Raw genomic sequence first — 15,445 nt, 5'->3', positions numbered from 1 at the left:
AGATGAGCCACCCTTGGCATCTCTGATGTTCATTTTTACATTAAGATACAGACGATTGTACAATTGTGCTTAGAATTACTTGTCATTGGATATTCTAAACACTCTGCTTTCATCAATAACTTTATTAGAAAAATTCAATAAAATGTATTCACTCTTGAAATTTAAAATTATTAAAAAAAAAAAAAGAGAGAAGTAGGCGAGGCCCCGTCATTAGGGACGTCACTTGCAGGGCGGAAGTGAAGGACTCAGTCTCACGGAAATGATGTAAAGCCGGGGGCGGAAGAAGAGGTGCACGAGAGCGCCACGCCCACGGCGGAAGCGGAAGTTAGCCTGTTGTTGTTGCTGCTGCCACTGAGTGATGACGGAAGTGGAGGAGGCGAAGATGAAGCAGTTTTCCCACAGTGGCACCTTGGAGCGGGTGGACCCGGAGCGTGGTCGTTTCCCTTACTGCGTGGTCTGGACCCCCATCCCCGTGCTGACGTGAGTGAACGGAGGCCGCCATTGGGGGAGCCCATAGCCCCCGGGGGTTAGGGCCAGTCCGCATCTTGCCCCCCCCCCCCCCCCCCCCCCCCCCCAGCCATGGGCAAATAGTAGTATAAATGTAGGGGTGAGCGAGACAAAACATGGGTTGGCTCAGCCTGGTCTTTGCGGTCTGAAACTAGTCACTGTAAATACCCAACTATGAGCCTACAAATAGGTGGGGGGATGTGGGATACAAATGCAATAAATAAAATAATAATAATAATACCCATCACTTGGTGCTTGTGGTTTCTGCCCCTATAGGGCCTCCTGACCTCAAGTTGTTGTTAATTTCCCTGTGAATGCCATGCAAAGAAAACAAAAATCTTTACATTCTAAGACTAACGACTTACCTGCTTTTTTTTTTACATCTATTGTGTGATCTGGTTTTATTTATATTTATTTTTCTCTTTTATGCCAAGTTATAGTTGGGGTTTTGTGTGTATGTGTGTAGTTTTCGGAAATATAATGCATTAATATGCATTTTTTTTTAAATGATGGACAATCTCTTATGTTTTTGTAAATATACAGTCCAGCCTTCGTTTTCTGCTGTTATTCGTGCTGTTCATGTATCAGCGTGATGTAGTTCCGAATCATATAATAAGAAACATCCTGATTTACTTGGATTCATAATGGTGGATTTTGACTGAGAGTCTACAAAACTTACAGAACGTCAAGCACCAGTATTTATTGAGAAATGTTGTAGAGTAAGATACATTTTGATTACTCTACATATCCACTTTTGTTTACTCAAGGCATGGTAAATGTTCCTCTGGTAACTATCCCTTAACTAGTAGGAAGCCTGTTTCCCCCCAGCCATTAATCTTCTGATTCTTTTATCTGCTCCACTTTAGTTTATGCAGTTTCTAGGCACGGCTATCGTTTTAGTGAAATGTGCTCACCCTTCAGTGCTCCCCCTAGCTACAACTTTAGTGGATATCTAAAGCAATCAACGTTTTTCTTATTCTGCATGTTTTCTCTCCCAAATACTGGTGTTTTGAACTTCTTTAAGGCTTGTTGACTTAGTCAAAACCTACTAGTATGAATCATTGTTCATAGACAAAGAGCAGATACTGTTTTCCAGAAGGTTTTGTCTCCAATTCCTCAGTGTTTCATATTTGCTTTTCCACAGTGTGATCATACACTGGGCTGTTTTTCCACCTTGACTGTTCAGTACATTGTATGACTCTATTGCTGGTTTCGGATCATTGTTCAGCATTTGATTACATTTTTCAGAGGAATATTTCTCTTACTTTTGATGACTTAAGTCCATTGACTTTTATGTTCTGGGTAGTCCCGTATATTTTTGCAGACCATTTTTTTTCCTTTTATTGTTGCTTGGTTCTATATTCCACTGTTTGCTGAAGAACTTTCATTCTTCTTCCTTGACTCGGCCCTAAATAAAACTGATTCTCAAACCTCCTATTGTCTGGGAGGGAGGGTTGATGTTTCCCAGGTACCAGTTTGATGAACCTGGAGTATACAGTATATGTTTCAGCTTAATGACAAGAGGAAAGAAGATCGATAGACTAGACTGCTGTATCTCATTCTAATAAGGCCTGCCAGGGGTGAGACATTTGCAGCTCTTGAAATTATAGCCACAAAGGTGATTATAAGTCAGGAAAAAATGGTTCATGTGATGCCTTTTCGACAAGAATTACACTGCTTTTCAATTCAGCCAAGGGTTAAGTTTAAAATTATATTACTATTTCTCGGATTCCTGTATTCATCTGTTCTAAAGTATTGAGCAGACCTACTTAACCATTATCAACCACAAGAGTATGAAGGTCATGTCAACAAGTGGTGGTAAATGTTCCATTTTACCTGGCCATGAAATTGGCAGGGATAAAACATAGCACTTTTCGATGCTATTCTCCAGCTGTTTAGAATTCATCACTGTGTGATGTGCCTCCTTGAACTAATTTTTAAAAATGTTGGCAAGTAAGTAAAGATTTGGGATTTTTAAAGCATATCTTTATTTAACACAGCTTGCTCTTAGGATTGCTTTACTGCTCTGTAAATCTGGGATTACCAAGATATTTAAATTTGTAATCTTATATTTCAGTTTGTATTGTGATTATGCTATCTGTACTCATGAGCTATAATCCATATCAAGATTTAAATACCACATTAAAGGTGGAAAATTAAAAAAAAATAAGGGCTGGGCCATGCTTACTAAGACACACTAGCGTTTTTAGCTCGTGCCTAGAATTAGCGCGTGCTAAAAACTAGAGACACCCATATATTCCTATGGGTGTCTTTAGTGTGTAGTGCGTGCTAAAAATGCTAGTGCGCCCTTAGCGCTGCTTAGTAAACAGGGCCCTAAGTGAGTTATTCCAGCAGTGCAGTTTAGGGTCTGATTTACAAGCTTTATTACCATAAATGGGAGAAAAGCTATATTGACCAAGGCCCTAGTGATGTGAACGCAAAGCTGTGAATCTGGAAGAATTGGTTGCAGCAGGTTGGACTACTCTTCATTCTAAATGAGGTTCTTCCACTGCTCAGAATTTTAATTTCTTTCTCCCCTCCTGTACTGCTGGAGGATGGTAACATACCATAGTTACATTTTAACCCTTGCGTTTGGAATCCTTTTACAGTTCTTTTCATTTCTGTAGTCCTCTGTGTTAGAGGACCCCAGTTTAAAGCTGCACTTTCATTTCGTCTGTCCAGGCAAAAGCAATGGTGTTGATCCTCTGAGTTTATAGCTTTGCTCTGATAGAGCTGTTGCCTTTATTCATTTGCTTTCTGGCTTAGTTGAAATTACTAGTTTGGTTTGCTTAGAGGAGCAGAAGGAAAGGTTAGGACATTCGCCTAGTTTCAGTGTGTATTTATACTTCTTGTCTCTCCCTTTCCAGATTTGTAACCTTTGAAAGAGCCGTATATGTTTGGTGATCCAAAAAAAGCCATTATTAAGGGTTTGATTCATCAAGGGTGGTGTTGACGGCTCAACAGAGCGTGCTCTTCCTTTTGAGTCAACACCGAGCAGTGCTTTACTGGGATGGTACGAAGCACTGTGCTGCTAGAAATACTACCTTTTGGATGAGGCTCTGTCGTTATTAAAGCACGCATAGCAGAGACTGGCTTAGTGGCAGTGCTGCAGTGTAGGAGATAAGGATTCAATTCCTGAGCCTGGCTTTGACTTTGGGGTCAATTGAGAATTGTGCAAATTGCAGAGGCACATTCACAGACCCTGCTGGGGAGGGAGTTTCAATCATCTCACAACCATACATCTACCTTTCGTGTAGATAATTCCATTTGGACATAAGTAAACATGAGAATCACTTGTTCAAATTGGCATGTCTGTTTAAAACGCTGTACTGTTTAGTGGAAGGCTTAACTAAGTTAATTAAATTTTCTCTACCTAGAGAAGAATCTAGGTTGAAAGATACAGCTTTAAAAGAAGGAAAAATAATAGTATAAGTGAGCTACAAGATGTTAGAATCCTCATTCTTTTACAAGGTATGGAATAATTTTTCACTTGCAACAAAATACTTACCTGGCTTTTCGTAAGAGTCTTGGAAATCTTGGATTTAATGTTGATTTGTAGGGTTTTTTTTTTTAATAATACATGGTATAACTTTTGTCATTCTTATTTTTATTGTAAACAGCTCTGGACCCTTTGGGGATAATCTAATCAGACATTTCTAGACTACTGTAAGTGCACAAGCTGTGACCAGAAGGGAGGCGTTGTAGTGTTCACAGTAGTGCTGCATTCCGTGTACTACAATTAAATCTTCAGATTTGGGGAAGAGGAGGTGCCTCCTCTATTTTGCATATAATTTATTTATTTTAAATCAGCTTTCCTTTATTAAAGAAATGTGGGCATTACAGCAAAATGGAATAGGACAGAGATCATATTTTTAGAGGCAATTTTCGATGGCCTTGGTATTGGCTAATTATGCTGTTGTACTGCAGGTATTTTACAGATAATCTTCAAAGATGAAGTATGTAGGTCGTTTCCCATTGAGAAACCAGGATCAAATGAAAATTGTTGCTATTTGTACATACAGCAGGGTGTTGCACATTTACTGTTGAAAATGCCAAGTACAAACTCTCTTTTATTCCCTCAACCTAAACACACACAAGGAAATGCCTCTCTAGTGTGGCTAAAAATGTGTATTGTGAACCCCATATTTTCTGGCCAAGAACTGAGATTGCTATTGGCTGAGAGGGTAGGAAAGGATTCAAAACCTCCAGAGGGCTGTGATAACCACTTACGGTTATGTTGCCTTGATGAAGAGTACTTTTAAGCTAGAAGCTCAGAGGAAGATGAGGGAAAGAAGTACCAGAAGTAAGGGTTTCTTTTACAAAGGCACACTAGCGTTTTTAGTGCACGCTAAAAATTCACATGCTGTAAATGCTAAGATGCCTTTAGGAATATAATGGGCGTTTTAGCGTTCAGTGCATGCTAATTTTTAGCATGCACTAAAAATGCTAGCGGCACCAGTGTGTAAGGTGCCCTAAGTATACAAGCTTCTGGCCTGACTTTCTCTTTTCAAAAGGCAATTAGACACAGAATAATCACTGGCTGTCCATCTTGGTCCTAGGAAAAAGAATATCCCTGAAATCAAGTGGCTACAGCACCTTGTGCGTTCACCCATTAGGCTGTATAGAAAGAAAGAAAACTTGAGAAACACACACTGTAGTGACAATGCAGTGGGTTGTTGTCTAAGGATTTCCACGTGGAGAGCTTGAAATTCTGCCAGCTCTTATCAGAACTGGGTTTCTTTGGCTGTTCCATTTCAGCCAATTCCAAATACTTTTTTTTTTTCGTACTTTGAATCATGATTGAGTTTGTAATTGTATACTATATAGTTGTATTTCATTGTGTTAATTTTGTAACTCACCAAGAGGGATTGGCTAGGGCATGCCATTAAATCAGAATGATCGAATGACTGAGTACGTCTTTCTCCTAGATTATCCCTTGTATTCTAAAATTGCGCTCAAAATTGCCTGCATGCCCAATTTCTACATGAAATTTTCGTTGTAACATGCCAATTAGTGCCAAGAATTGGGCACTAGCAATCAAGTATCTGTGTTAATTGGCAAGTTTGGATTTGCACGCACTTCTTGCTAAACAGTATTCTATAAAGATGTGCGTGTAACTGAAAGGGGGCATGGCAATGGGAAGGGGCATGGGTGGGTCAGAGGCATTCGCTAAAGATGCATACTGTATAATTTACATGTGAGGATTTACACCAGGTTTTAGTAAGTGTAAATCCTTATGACCTAAGTTGGGTGTGGATCCTGGCGCTATTCTATAAACAGTGCCCAACTCGGAGCATTTTTATAGAATAGGCTCACTTTTTTTTTCCTCCACCCAGATTTGCACATCATTTACTCAATCTAGTTCTATATGTGTCTTATCATTTAAATTGTATTAAATTAGCCTTTCCCATGCCACTTGCCTGTATAACTTATCTGTGAGTAGTATCCAGCTAGCACATTCCAACTATTTTGAATTGTATTTACTAGCTGCCATGTTTGAAGTGAGTTATAGGACACCCCTGAATGTCCTCTGATTGTCTCATCAGGTGGCTTTTCCCGATCATTGGCCACATGGGAATATGTACATCTTCTGGAATCATACGTGACTTTGCTGGGCCCTACTACGTCTCGGTAAGTGCCTATCCATTTAGTTGAAAGGCTGGCCACCGCACTGCTTAACAAAGATCCCTTCAGTGGGACTCGTTCCTCAAATGCTGCATAAGCTTAAAGTTAGCCCCGTGTAAATCTTCAGGCCCAGTAAACTGCTGCACCTAACATAAAGTAGTAACATAGTAGATGACTGCAGATAAAGAACTGTACGGTCCATCTGTTCTACCCAACAAGGTAAACTCATATGATAAGGTATGATGTGGTACTACATATGCATACTTGATTTTGATTGGTCCTTGCAGTTTCAGGGCACAGACCGTAGAAGTTTGCCCGGCACTAGCCTTATTCTCCAACTACTGAAGCTGTCATCGAAGCCCACTCTGGCCCATCCAAATCTTTCCAGCCACTATTTGGGCACAGACCGTAGAAGTCTGCCCAGCAGTGGCCTTGTTCTCCAACTATTGAAGATGAATCTGGACAGCCATGATCAAGGGCACAAACCATAGAAGTGTGTCCAGCACTGGCTTTCCTTCTCATTTACTGGTGTTTCTTTCGACTCACCTCTAAGCTTATTTGGTTCCATGCCTTCCATACAGGATTTCTTTGTGTTTATCCCTCGCGTTTTTTACATTTTGTTACTGTTTTCACCACCACTATGTAATCCCGACCCCTGCCCCTGGGGAGGGAATTACACTTTAGCCTTCTTTGTGTTTATCCCTCGCGTATTTTTACATTTTGTTACTGTTTTCATCACCACTATGTAATTCCGACCCCTGCCCCTGGGGAGAGAATTACACTTTAGCCTTCTTTGTGTTTATCCCTCGCGTTTTTTTACATTTTGTTTCTGTTTTCACCACCACTATGTAATCCCGACCCCTGCCCCTGGGGAGAGAATTACACTTTAGCCTTCTTTGTGTTTATCCCTCGCGGATTTTTACATTTTGTTACTGTTTTCACCACCACTATGTAATTCCGACCCCTGCCCCTGGGGAGGGAACTAGCCTTAGAGAAGTTCTCCTTCCTTAGAGAAAAACTCCTTGGCTGTGTTTAACCGTATACCTGTGCCCCCTTATCAGACAGACAGCAAGATGTAAGGCTAAACTTTTATAGGAGTTTATTCCCTGGATAAAATAATTTGGATTAAAGAACACAGACACCGTTAGCCAATCATAAGTTTATCATAGAAGCTTATTTATTACAAATAAGAAAACAGACATCTAATTTTGCTGCTTTGCCAATTACTATTCATAAATAGTACATACAAATAGTATTTTTCCTTTCTATGTTCCTGTGGAGGAATTTACCAGCCTGGAGCTAAAAGCGCTACGCAGAGCTAGCAAGATTCCTGGTTATGTAGTGATAAACTATTCCTTTTATACCTTTTTTTCTAACTATGTGTACGTGACAGTTCTCAGTCTGCTGTCTCAGTTGATGGCCCCCTTATCTAAAAACGGCATTTGATTTACTTGTTCCAGCAAAACCAGTCTCACGACCTCCAACCATACATCTTTGCACAGAATAGTCCTAGGGCTTAACCTCCTTCTTCACCCCTCCCTGTTACTGTGCTTGCAAGTGGAATTTTAAGATTATACTGAAATACTGTCTGACCTTACCTTGCTGTTTTACAGAGTTGGGCAAACTCTTCTTCACAGAAAAAAAGGCAGTCATCTTAGTGGTCCACCATCTTATTGACCACAGATTTATACAACTACCTCCCGCGGGAGGGCATTCCAGGCTCCTACCACCCTGTCAGTGAAAAAAAAGTACTTCCAGACATCATTTCTGAGTTGGCCCCCCTGCAAACTCAGTTCATGTCCTTTAGTTATACCGTCTTCCTGAATCAAAAAAGGTTTCTTCGTAGATTAATACCTTTCAGAACTGGCCAGCTAGTTTGATTTCATCACCAGTGGAACCGTTAACATGCCTGGCACTTCCAATCGGGGATAGATCCCGATAAAATTTGTTAGTCTGTGATGATGCCTTGACCTGCACATTTGTTTATATGATCAGCGATCCGCTCTCCTAGAGGTTTGCCTGTTAATTGAGGATGGTGGGGTGTTTACTAATTTATGGTTGGGTTTCCCTATTGAACTTGCCATTTATATGTGACTTTTTTCTATGGCAATCTTAATTAATAAAAATTCTTTAATTAAAAATAAGAAATCACCCAGAAGAAAAGCAAGGACGAGAAGAGGGCAGTACATTCATATAACTGATGGATGTTTCTCTTTTATCTATAGGAAGACAACATGGCCTTTGGGAAGCCAGTGAAGTAAGTATTCACATAACTGAATAGTTGAGTTAATCTTCTCCCACCACCCCCCCCCCCCCCCCCCCCCCCCGCCTTTCAGGATAATAGAGCATTTCTCATGTTAACACAACACAAGAACTCTGAGCATCTAAGTGAAGCTAATTTTAAATGCAAGGTACATAGATATTATCCTGGCATTTGCAAAGGTAAATGCAAAGACTCTATACCTGCTATTTGTGTGTTTGGCAGAGTGTGGGGTAGAATTGTTCATGTACTTTTGAAAATGCCAAGTATGCAATCTGTTTCATCCCTCCAACCTGAATACGTGCAGGGGGCTGCCTTTTTTTGATACAGCTAAAAGCAGAGTGCTGTGAATCCCATATGTACTTTTTAGCTGCTCTGAGAAGCTTTCAGACAGGGTAAAGGGTAAATTAAGCTTCTCTAAATGAAAACATGTTGTGAAAACACAGCATAACAGCAATAATAATACATTTAAAAGAACAATACATTTCATTGCCTTAAGCAGAGATATGGTGGGAATAAGCCTTTTCTTAAATCCAACATATCCTATTGGTAGAAAGTGTATTTGAGAGACTGAGGTTGTACCTGACATACCCTGGTTTATAATTGAGGGTCATTCCTGCCCTGGTATGTGCAAAACAAACCCATCTGAAGACACCATCTCCTTGTGAGAGCACAATTTGGGATCTGTCTGGGGTACTTCCATTTTTTTTTTCGTTTAATTACCATTTTTTCCCCAGAGACTTAAATGCTTGTTAAAGATGCTGGGCCAACAGCTTTAGAAACCAGAGTCCTCCATTCTGTTAACTTGATGGTTTGCAATTCAGTCCTTGGAAGAGACTCAGCCAGTCAGGCATTCAGGATATACACTATAAACGCATGAGAGATGTTTATATGCAGTGCCTCCAGTGTATGCCTGGCATACCACAATACATGAGGCCTCTATTGTACTGGAATATTGTAGGCGATTAAAAACATGGCAGGTTGAGAAGCTCTACACTGGGCAGGTTTCTTAAACTGCTTGACCAGTATGTTGCCTCCCTCCCACCCTCCTGTCAGAGGTACATGAGACCTTCACGCACCAGAAGAGAGTAGAAAGGAACAAAGAGATAGACTGCCCTTCCTTTTACCAAATAACATTCATAAGTACAGCATAGCATTATAATCTCCTCACTGTCTATTCATTGTTTAGCCTGGTTGCTGAGACCATCCACAGAGACACTGTTTGATTGAATGTGGAGCATTCTAGATTGGCTACCAAGTTGCTTTCATGTAATGATTACTTTTATAGACAATATCAAGCTGACCCAATCTGAAACCTCCCCATCTCAAGATTTGGCTGTCGGAGACAAGATTGCTTGTGTTTTGAAAAGCTTGAACTTTGCCTGGGTTCTTCCCGTATGTCCGGAGGTGGTTAAAGGCATCTGTTCTCTCCCCACAGGTACTGGAAACTGGACTCCACAAAGGTGTATTCCACAAGCCAGAGTGCCTGGGATACTGCAGTACATGAGGCCTCCGAGGAGTACAAGCACCGGATGGTAAAACCAACTCTACACACCTGACTCTATTGCATTGGCAGAAGCCTTGGGGAAGAAGGTTGATGGATCTTACAAAGGGTTTATATTTAATTTGTCTTACAGTGACTTCCTTAGTAATGACTGTTAAACACTGAACTCCAATAGCATGAACTTAGCATAAAAGTATAAATAAAGGTGCAAAAATCAGGCAGGACTTCTCAGCTCTCTTGAGTGAGGGCTATGCATATGCACTTCAGGATGGACACTGGGTCCGTTGGGGTTTTGTCTGTGACCTGATATTGTTCTTTCAATTTGCATGAAATTGTTTTGTCGCACCTTATGTACAATACATATGAATTCCTGAATGTTTCCCAGTGTTCTGTACGTGAGATATAAGTGCAGTTTTGTACTTCTGTCATATTTCTGTATATTTGTGATTATGTGCTATTGTATACTTGGTTTTCTCTTCTTTTTCAACTGTGTCTAAATATCTCCTTATCCTTCATCTCTAGCACAACTTGTGTTGCGACAACTGTCACTCGCACGTGGCTCTTGCCTTAAATCTGATGCGATATGATAACGGCACCTCCTGGAACATGGTTAAGCTGTGCTTCCTGATCCTCCTACATGGGAAATACGTTAGGTAGGTATCAGCTGAGCCCTTTTTTTTTCACTCTTACTGCTTCATAACGCTTATTGAGAGAGCAGCGCACACCTGTGCATCTTGCCCAGGAGCTGACGTCACAGCTGCTTGGTTCCCTAAACTTAGACCGGTTTCACTGGTAACTCTTCTTCCAGTGAACAGGCCTCGCTCTTCTGTAGATGTTCTGATCCGTTTGCAGAGGAATGAGGGGGGGAGAGCAGAGCGATCACCACACTGAGTTCAAATGTGACACAGTCACCGATTTAAACATGCTCAATATGTTTTTTGTAATGCTTCTGTTTCTTCTTTCCCAAGATTTAGTCCCACCCCCCCATCACCTTACTCAAGATGTCCCTCTGATTATTGTTCCACCCTGTGCCATCTGGTTTCATGCTGTCTCTTTTCTTTTCCAGTATTGGAGGTTTTGTGAAAACGTGGCTTCCGTTTGTGCTCCTCATGGGCGTCCTGCTGACGGTCAGCCTGGTGGTTCACTTACGGTGATGGACTTTTTGGTTAGCATTTGCAGTCGAGATTAAGCCATGTCTTCCAGTCCAGTGCATAGAGTCACCAGGCCAGATGGAGTCTCCAGGACAGAGAGAGCGAAGATGGCAGGTCTTCCCTTTCTAGTAATCTCCCCTGATTTATCACTGGTTTTGTCACTATTATGAGCGTGCTGAGCCTTCTGGTGCTGACGGATGGAAAGTGGGGAATCCTGGGCTCTTCACACATTTAGTGCTTCAGTCAGACGCTTATACAGAAGTACCACAGTTAGCCCTGAAAAAGGATAAAAGTTGAAGAAGGCATTGCTGATCAGAGTGGGTACAGGGAGGATTCCACACTGAAGAGGTTTTAAATGGTGAGGAAAAGGAATTAGCCAGTAGTTATGAAACAGAATTAGAACCTTCAGGGTTCCAACCAAGCAAATCCCAGGCAATCCTATAAACTTCCTCTCTCTGTCTTCCAAAGAATGAGATTGAATAATAATTGTCTTCATGTTTTGTTGAATCCCTTACCTGCTCAAACACTTAACTTCCTTTTGGCACGGTGGCTGCATATGACTGACGTGGTCTATTAATAAGAGCAGAGGACTGGGAATTGTGGCTCGTCGTACGTAGCAAGCATTGACTCGGTGCAGCCATGGACAAGAAACTTAAGCTCCTTACGCCTCAGTTTAGCTTAAGTGGTGGAAAAATGTCTTTCTGAAATGTTTGGAGCCTCTGTTAATTGGAAGACGTTGTGGAAATACATTTCTTCTCTTCATGCATTTTAGTCTAGTCTTGCTAATACGTGGGGCAAGGTCTTCCTCCCTGGTTTTCTGTTTGTTTCCATGGGGACTTTGTTGTGGTTTGCCCTGCCTCTGCTTTGGATTGAAGCACGCTTAACAGTGCAGCGTGCCATGGTGATCTTGGTAACCACCGATTAATCCAGCCTTCTGATGTCGAAATAATATTTGAAACTAAATGTCAAGGGTGAAATAGTAGTGCATTCTCTTCTCTCTAGTGCAAGAGTTCCCATCTGTTTATTTGAAAGGGCCACATAAAATACTTCACATCATAGGTTCAGACAAGGGGAGTGCCTTAGGGAAGAGTTAGAGCTGGGGAGGGGGATAGAGAAGTCATGATCCCCAGAGGTATTACTGATAACTTAATCGCCTCTTTTCCTCAGCACCTGCCCCCTCGGGAAATAGAAGGTGAATCTTCTTTCCTTTCACTCTTCTCATCAATGCCCCATCTTCCCCCCAAATTCTGAGAGCAGGGAGCACCAGCATACACAGTAGGTGCCAACCAAATTTGGCCTTGTTTACTGGTACATTATATGCTGAATCCAAAAGCGGGGCCCCACTCTTCCCTCATTGCACCCCCTCCCTCTCTACCCCCCAGCCTACATTACAAGAGTCTATTGGGCTAATGGCCTTGTCAGAGCAAGAGTGATTCCTAGTCACTCTTGCCCAAGCTGGCTTTAGTCTCACAATGGCTGTCGTGACCTCCCATGGCAGCCGTTTTGAAGGTGAGGCCCTGTGTTTTGTTTGGAGGTGGAGGTAGGTGAAGTGAGGCCAGAGTGGATAGCACCTTTGTTTCTTTGGGGGTGGGGGGGGGGGGGGGAGGTGTGCTGGCACTGGTTTCAATCTGTGGCAAAAATTCACCGTGTGATTTTGACTGAAAGTTTTTAAAAGAGTTTTGGTTGCCCTCTAATACCAGTCTTGCAGCCCGAAGTGGGGCGCTCCTGAACATACACACACACACACTCCCAGTCCTGGAGCAAGGAGACAGGGACACCTCCAGCCCTCCACTACTGACAGTAGGGAATCACCCTTTCCTCATTAACAGCTTGCTTAGCCCATAACAGGTGTGTGCTAGGGTTAAGTTGTAGTCCTAGAAACAGGAAGTAGTTGAGTGAATTCACCTTTAGCAAGTTCAGAAGTCCCAGGCTCCGCAGGCCATGGTTATTCCCAGCCCTTTCACCCTCTCATCTTATTCCTGGGACTTTGCAGCTTTTCATGTAGAGGGATGGAGGTGGTGGATCACTTGACACCAAGCTGGACTGAAATCCTCAAACTGTATCAGGGGAAGGAGAGAGGCAGAATGAAGCGCATGGCATGGGTCTGATCTGGGAACAGGAAAATCATGGAGGGCCAGAAGCGTTTGCCAAGTACTAGAGTACCATATTTTTTTATGCATATAACATGCACAGTTTGCATGCCTGTGTAAAACTAAACTCGTATATCATGTGCTATACCAGTTTATCTTTCAAAAGTACGCAGATTGCAAAATCAACACTTGTTTTTGGCACATGAAACCTGCAAAAAACCTAAAGAAAAGGCCTTAAAGACAAGCAAGCTAATTTTGCAATTAGCACGTCTTAGTAAAAATACACTGCTATATCATGCAGGGGGTAGACGCAGTTTGAAAATTGAATATAACATGCGTGTTATATGGTAATCATTTCTTTATTTAGTTTTCCAGAAATGTAACTCAATTTTTATTATTTTTATTGCATTTCATATACCACTCTAAGCTCTGCCAACTGAATTGCTTGATAATGCATGTTGATATATGCCTTGTACATACGGCATTCTTCGAACTCCAGAAAGAAGCTCTGGCCCAAGCTTAGCAGTAAATTTGAGAGATTGAGATCCTGCTTTACATTCCCTGACTACAGAGCCAGGCTCATTATTGTCACAGTATGTGCAAAGCTTTAACCCATATCTGGTGGCCTGTTATACTAGGTCTTTTCTTCCAAAATGTCTATGCTCCTTGGGATAAAAGGATAGTTCCAAGATTTCTTTCTGAAGTACCAGGATGGCAAGGCCTGACAACGCTGCACAGTCTAGCAGATAAGATGGTTCCTTCCCCCTTCTCCCCCAATTTGCTTTGTTAATTCTGAACTGGTAATTTGTGCTTGGACAATAAAACCCAAAGTACTTTAGGCCATTTCTTCAGACTGTCCCCAGGTCAGTCTGCTTTTCTGTCCAAGAATTTGCAGACCTGATTTGGTTGGTGGAAATTAGGACTTACATATCCCAGGACAAAACGAAGGTGATTGAAGAGCCACCAAGGTTAGAGATGTTGCACAAGTATCTGATGTAACAATGGAAAGCGTATCCTGAAGCAGAAGATACAATATTGTCCATACATCACAGAGTAATTTGACATGTGTCTGAACATGAGGGGGGAGAGCATTGCCTCGATCACATGTTGAAAATGGAAAATAAAGATAGAAACTGCCTTTGGGTAGGGAGATTGCCTTAGGGAGGTAACTTGGAAGGGAGGTAATTATGACAAACCAAAGACCTAAATATGTCATAGAAATCTAGGGTGGCTTTTATACAGAGACCATATCTAAAAATATGGAAATTGCCTTTGGGCTAGAAGTCACTTGTATGGCTTTTACTAGATGATGTGATGTTTTGGGGTCTTTTTTAACATATGAATTTTTGCAAGGCACGCTGTCCTTAATGCTTCAATAATTCTTTAACTTCTGTGGTCTTTGTGGCTGAGATTTCCATGTTAGCGTCCCAAAATATTTTTGGTTTTAAATAGTTTGCCCTGGTAGGTGTTTAAGCTTCCATGGCGTTCTCTCAGACTTTTCTAAAAGTCTCAAGCAAGTCCTGGCTATTCTGTAAATCCCAGAAACTTGAGAGGAAAATACTAAGACAATCAGATTGCCACCCCCGGTCCATATGACCATTTTGTAAAACCAGTTTAAAAATAGCTTTGTGTGTGTTACATTGGATATAGGTCAGACACCATGTTGGACATGTAAAATTAAAAAGTCAGTAAACAAGTTATGGTAGGTGGTACTTTTTAATTGAATTGTGTTGCCTACATTTTAAATTCAGCAAAACCACATTCCAAAAACACTTTAAGATGTGTTTAAGCAGTAGGTTTCAAACTGCTTTAAACAAACACATTTCCAACTGATTTAATATATTTGTGACCCAGGCACTTATCAGTTGGACTCAGTTTATTCTCTTTTAGAAACTTGGATGAACTGATCTGTCCAGTTTATATTTTATTTATTTGGATTTTGCTCACACCTTTTTCAGTAGTAGCTCAAGGTGAGTTACATTCAGGTACACTGGGTATTTCTCTATCCCAGGAGGGCTCACAATCTAAGTTTGTACCTGAGGCAGTGGAGGCTTAGGTGACTGGCCCAAGATCACAAGGAGCATCAGTGGGATTTGAACTAGCCACTTCTGAATGTCAAGACCGTTTTATAGTGTAATGGGGCCCAAAGTCCTTGTGCTGTGTAGGTCACCATGCCAAAGCCTGTCTTAATTGTGGCCACATCTTCTAAAACGTTCCCCTGTAAATCTCTCTAAAGTGTAATTCTTTTAGGAGCATGAAGTTAATAGTCCCTACTACACCCCCAGCCTTTTAAAGCTCACAAGGAGAT

General features: G+C 41.4%; 1 protein-coding gene across 1 annotated transcript; it reads left to right on the top strand.

Moving 5' to 3' along the window:
• The first annotated feature begins 346 nt into the window (after positions 1–346).
• On the top strand, positions 347–15,129 carry TMEM222 (transmembrane protein 222). Its single transcript, XM_030218445.1, has 6 exons — positions 347–480; positions 6,054–6,138; positions 8,358–8,389; positions 9,831–9,927; positions 10,419–10,549; positions 10,963–15,129. Exons 1-6 carry the CDS (start codon positions 359–361, stop codon positions 11,048–11,050), a joined length of 555 nt encoding a protein of 184 aa, XP_030074305.1. The 5' UTR covers positions 347–358; the 3' UTR covers positions 11,051–15,129.
• The last annotated feature ends 316 nt before the right edge of the window (positions 15,130–15,445 follow it).

Source organism: Microcaecilia unicolor, chromosome 11, assembly GCF_901765095.1.
Source record: "Microcaecilia unicolor chromosome 11, aMicUni1.1, whole genome shotgun sequence".
NCBI lineage: Eukaryota > Metazoa > Chordata > Amphibia > Gymnophiona > Siphonopidae > Microcaecilia > Microcaecilia unicolor.
The sequence above is the reverse complement of the archived record's forward strand: the minus strand, read 5'-3'. Positions and strand labels throughout refer to the sequence as shown.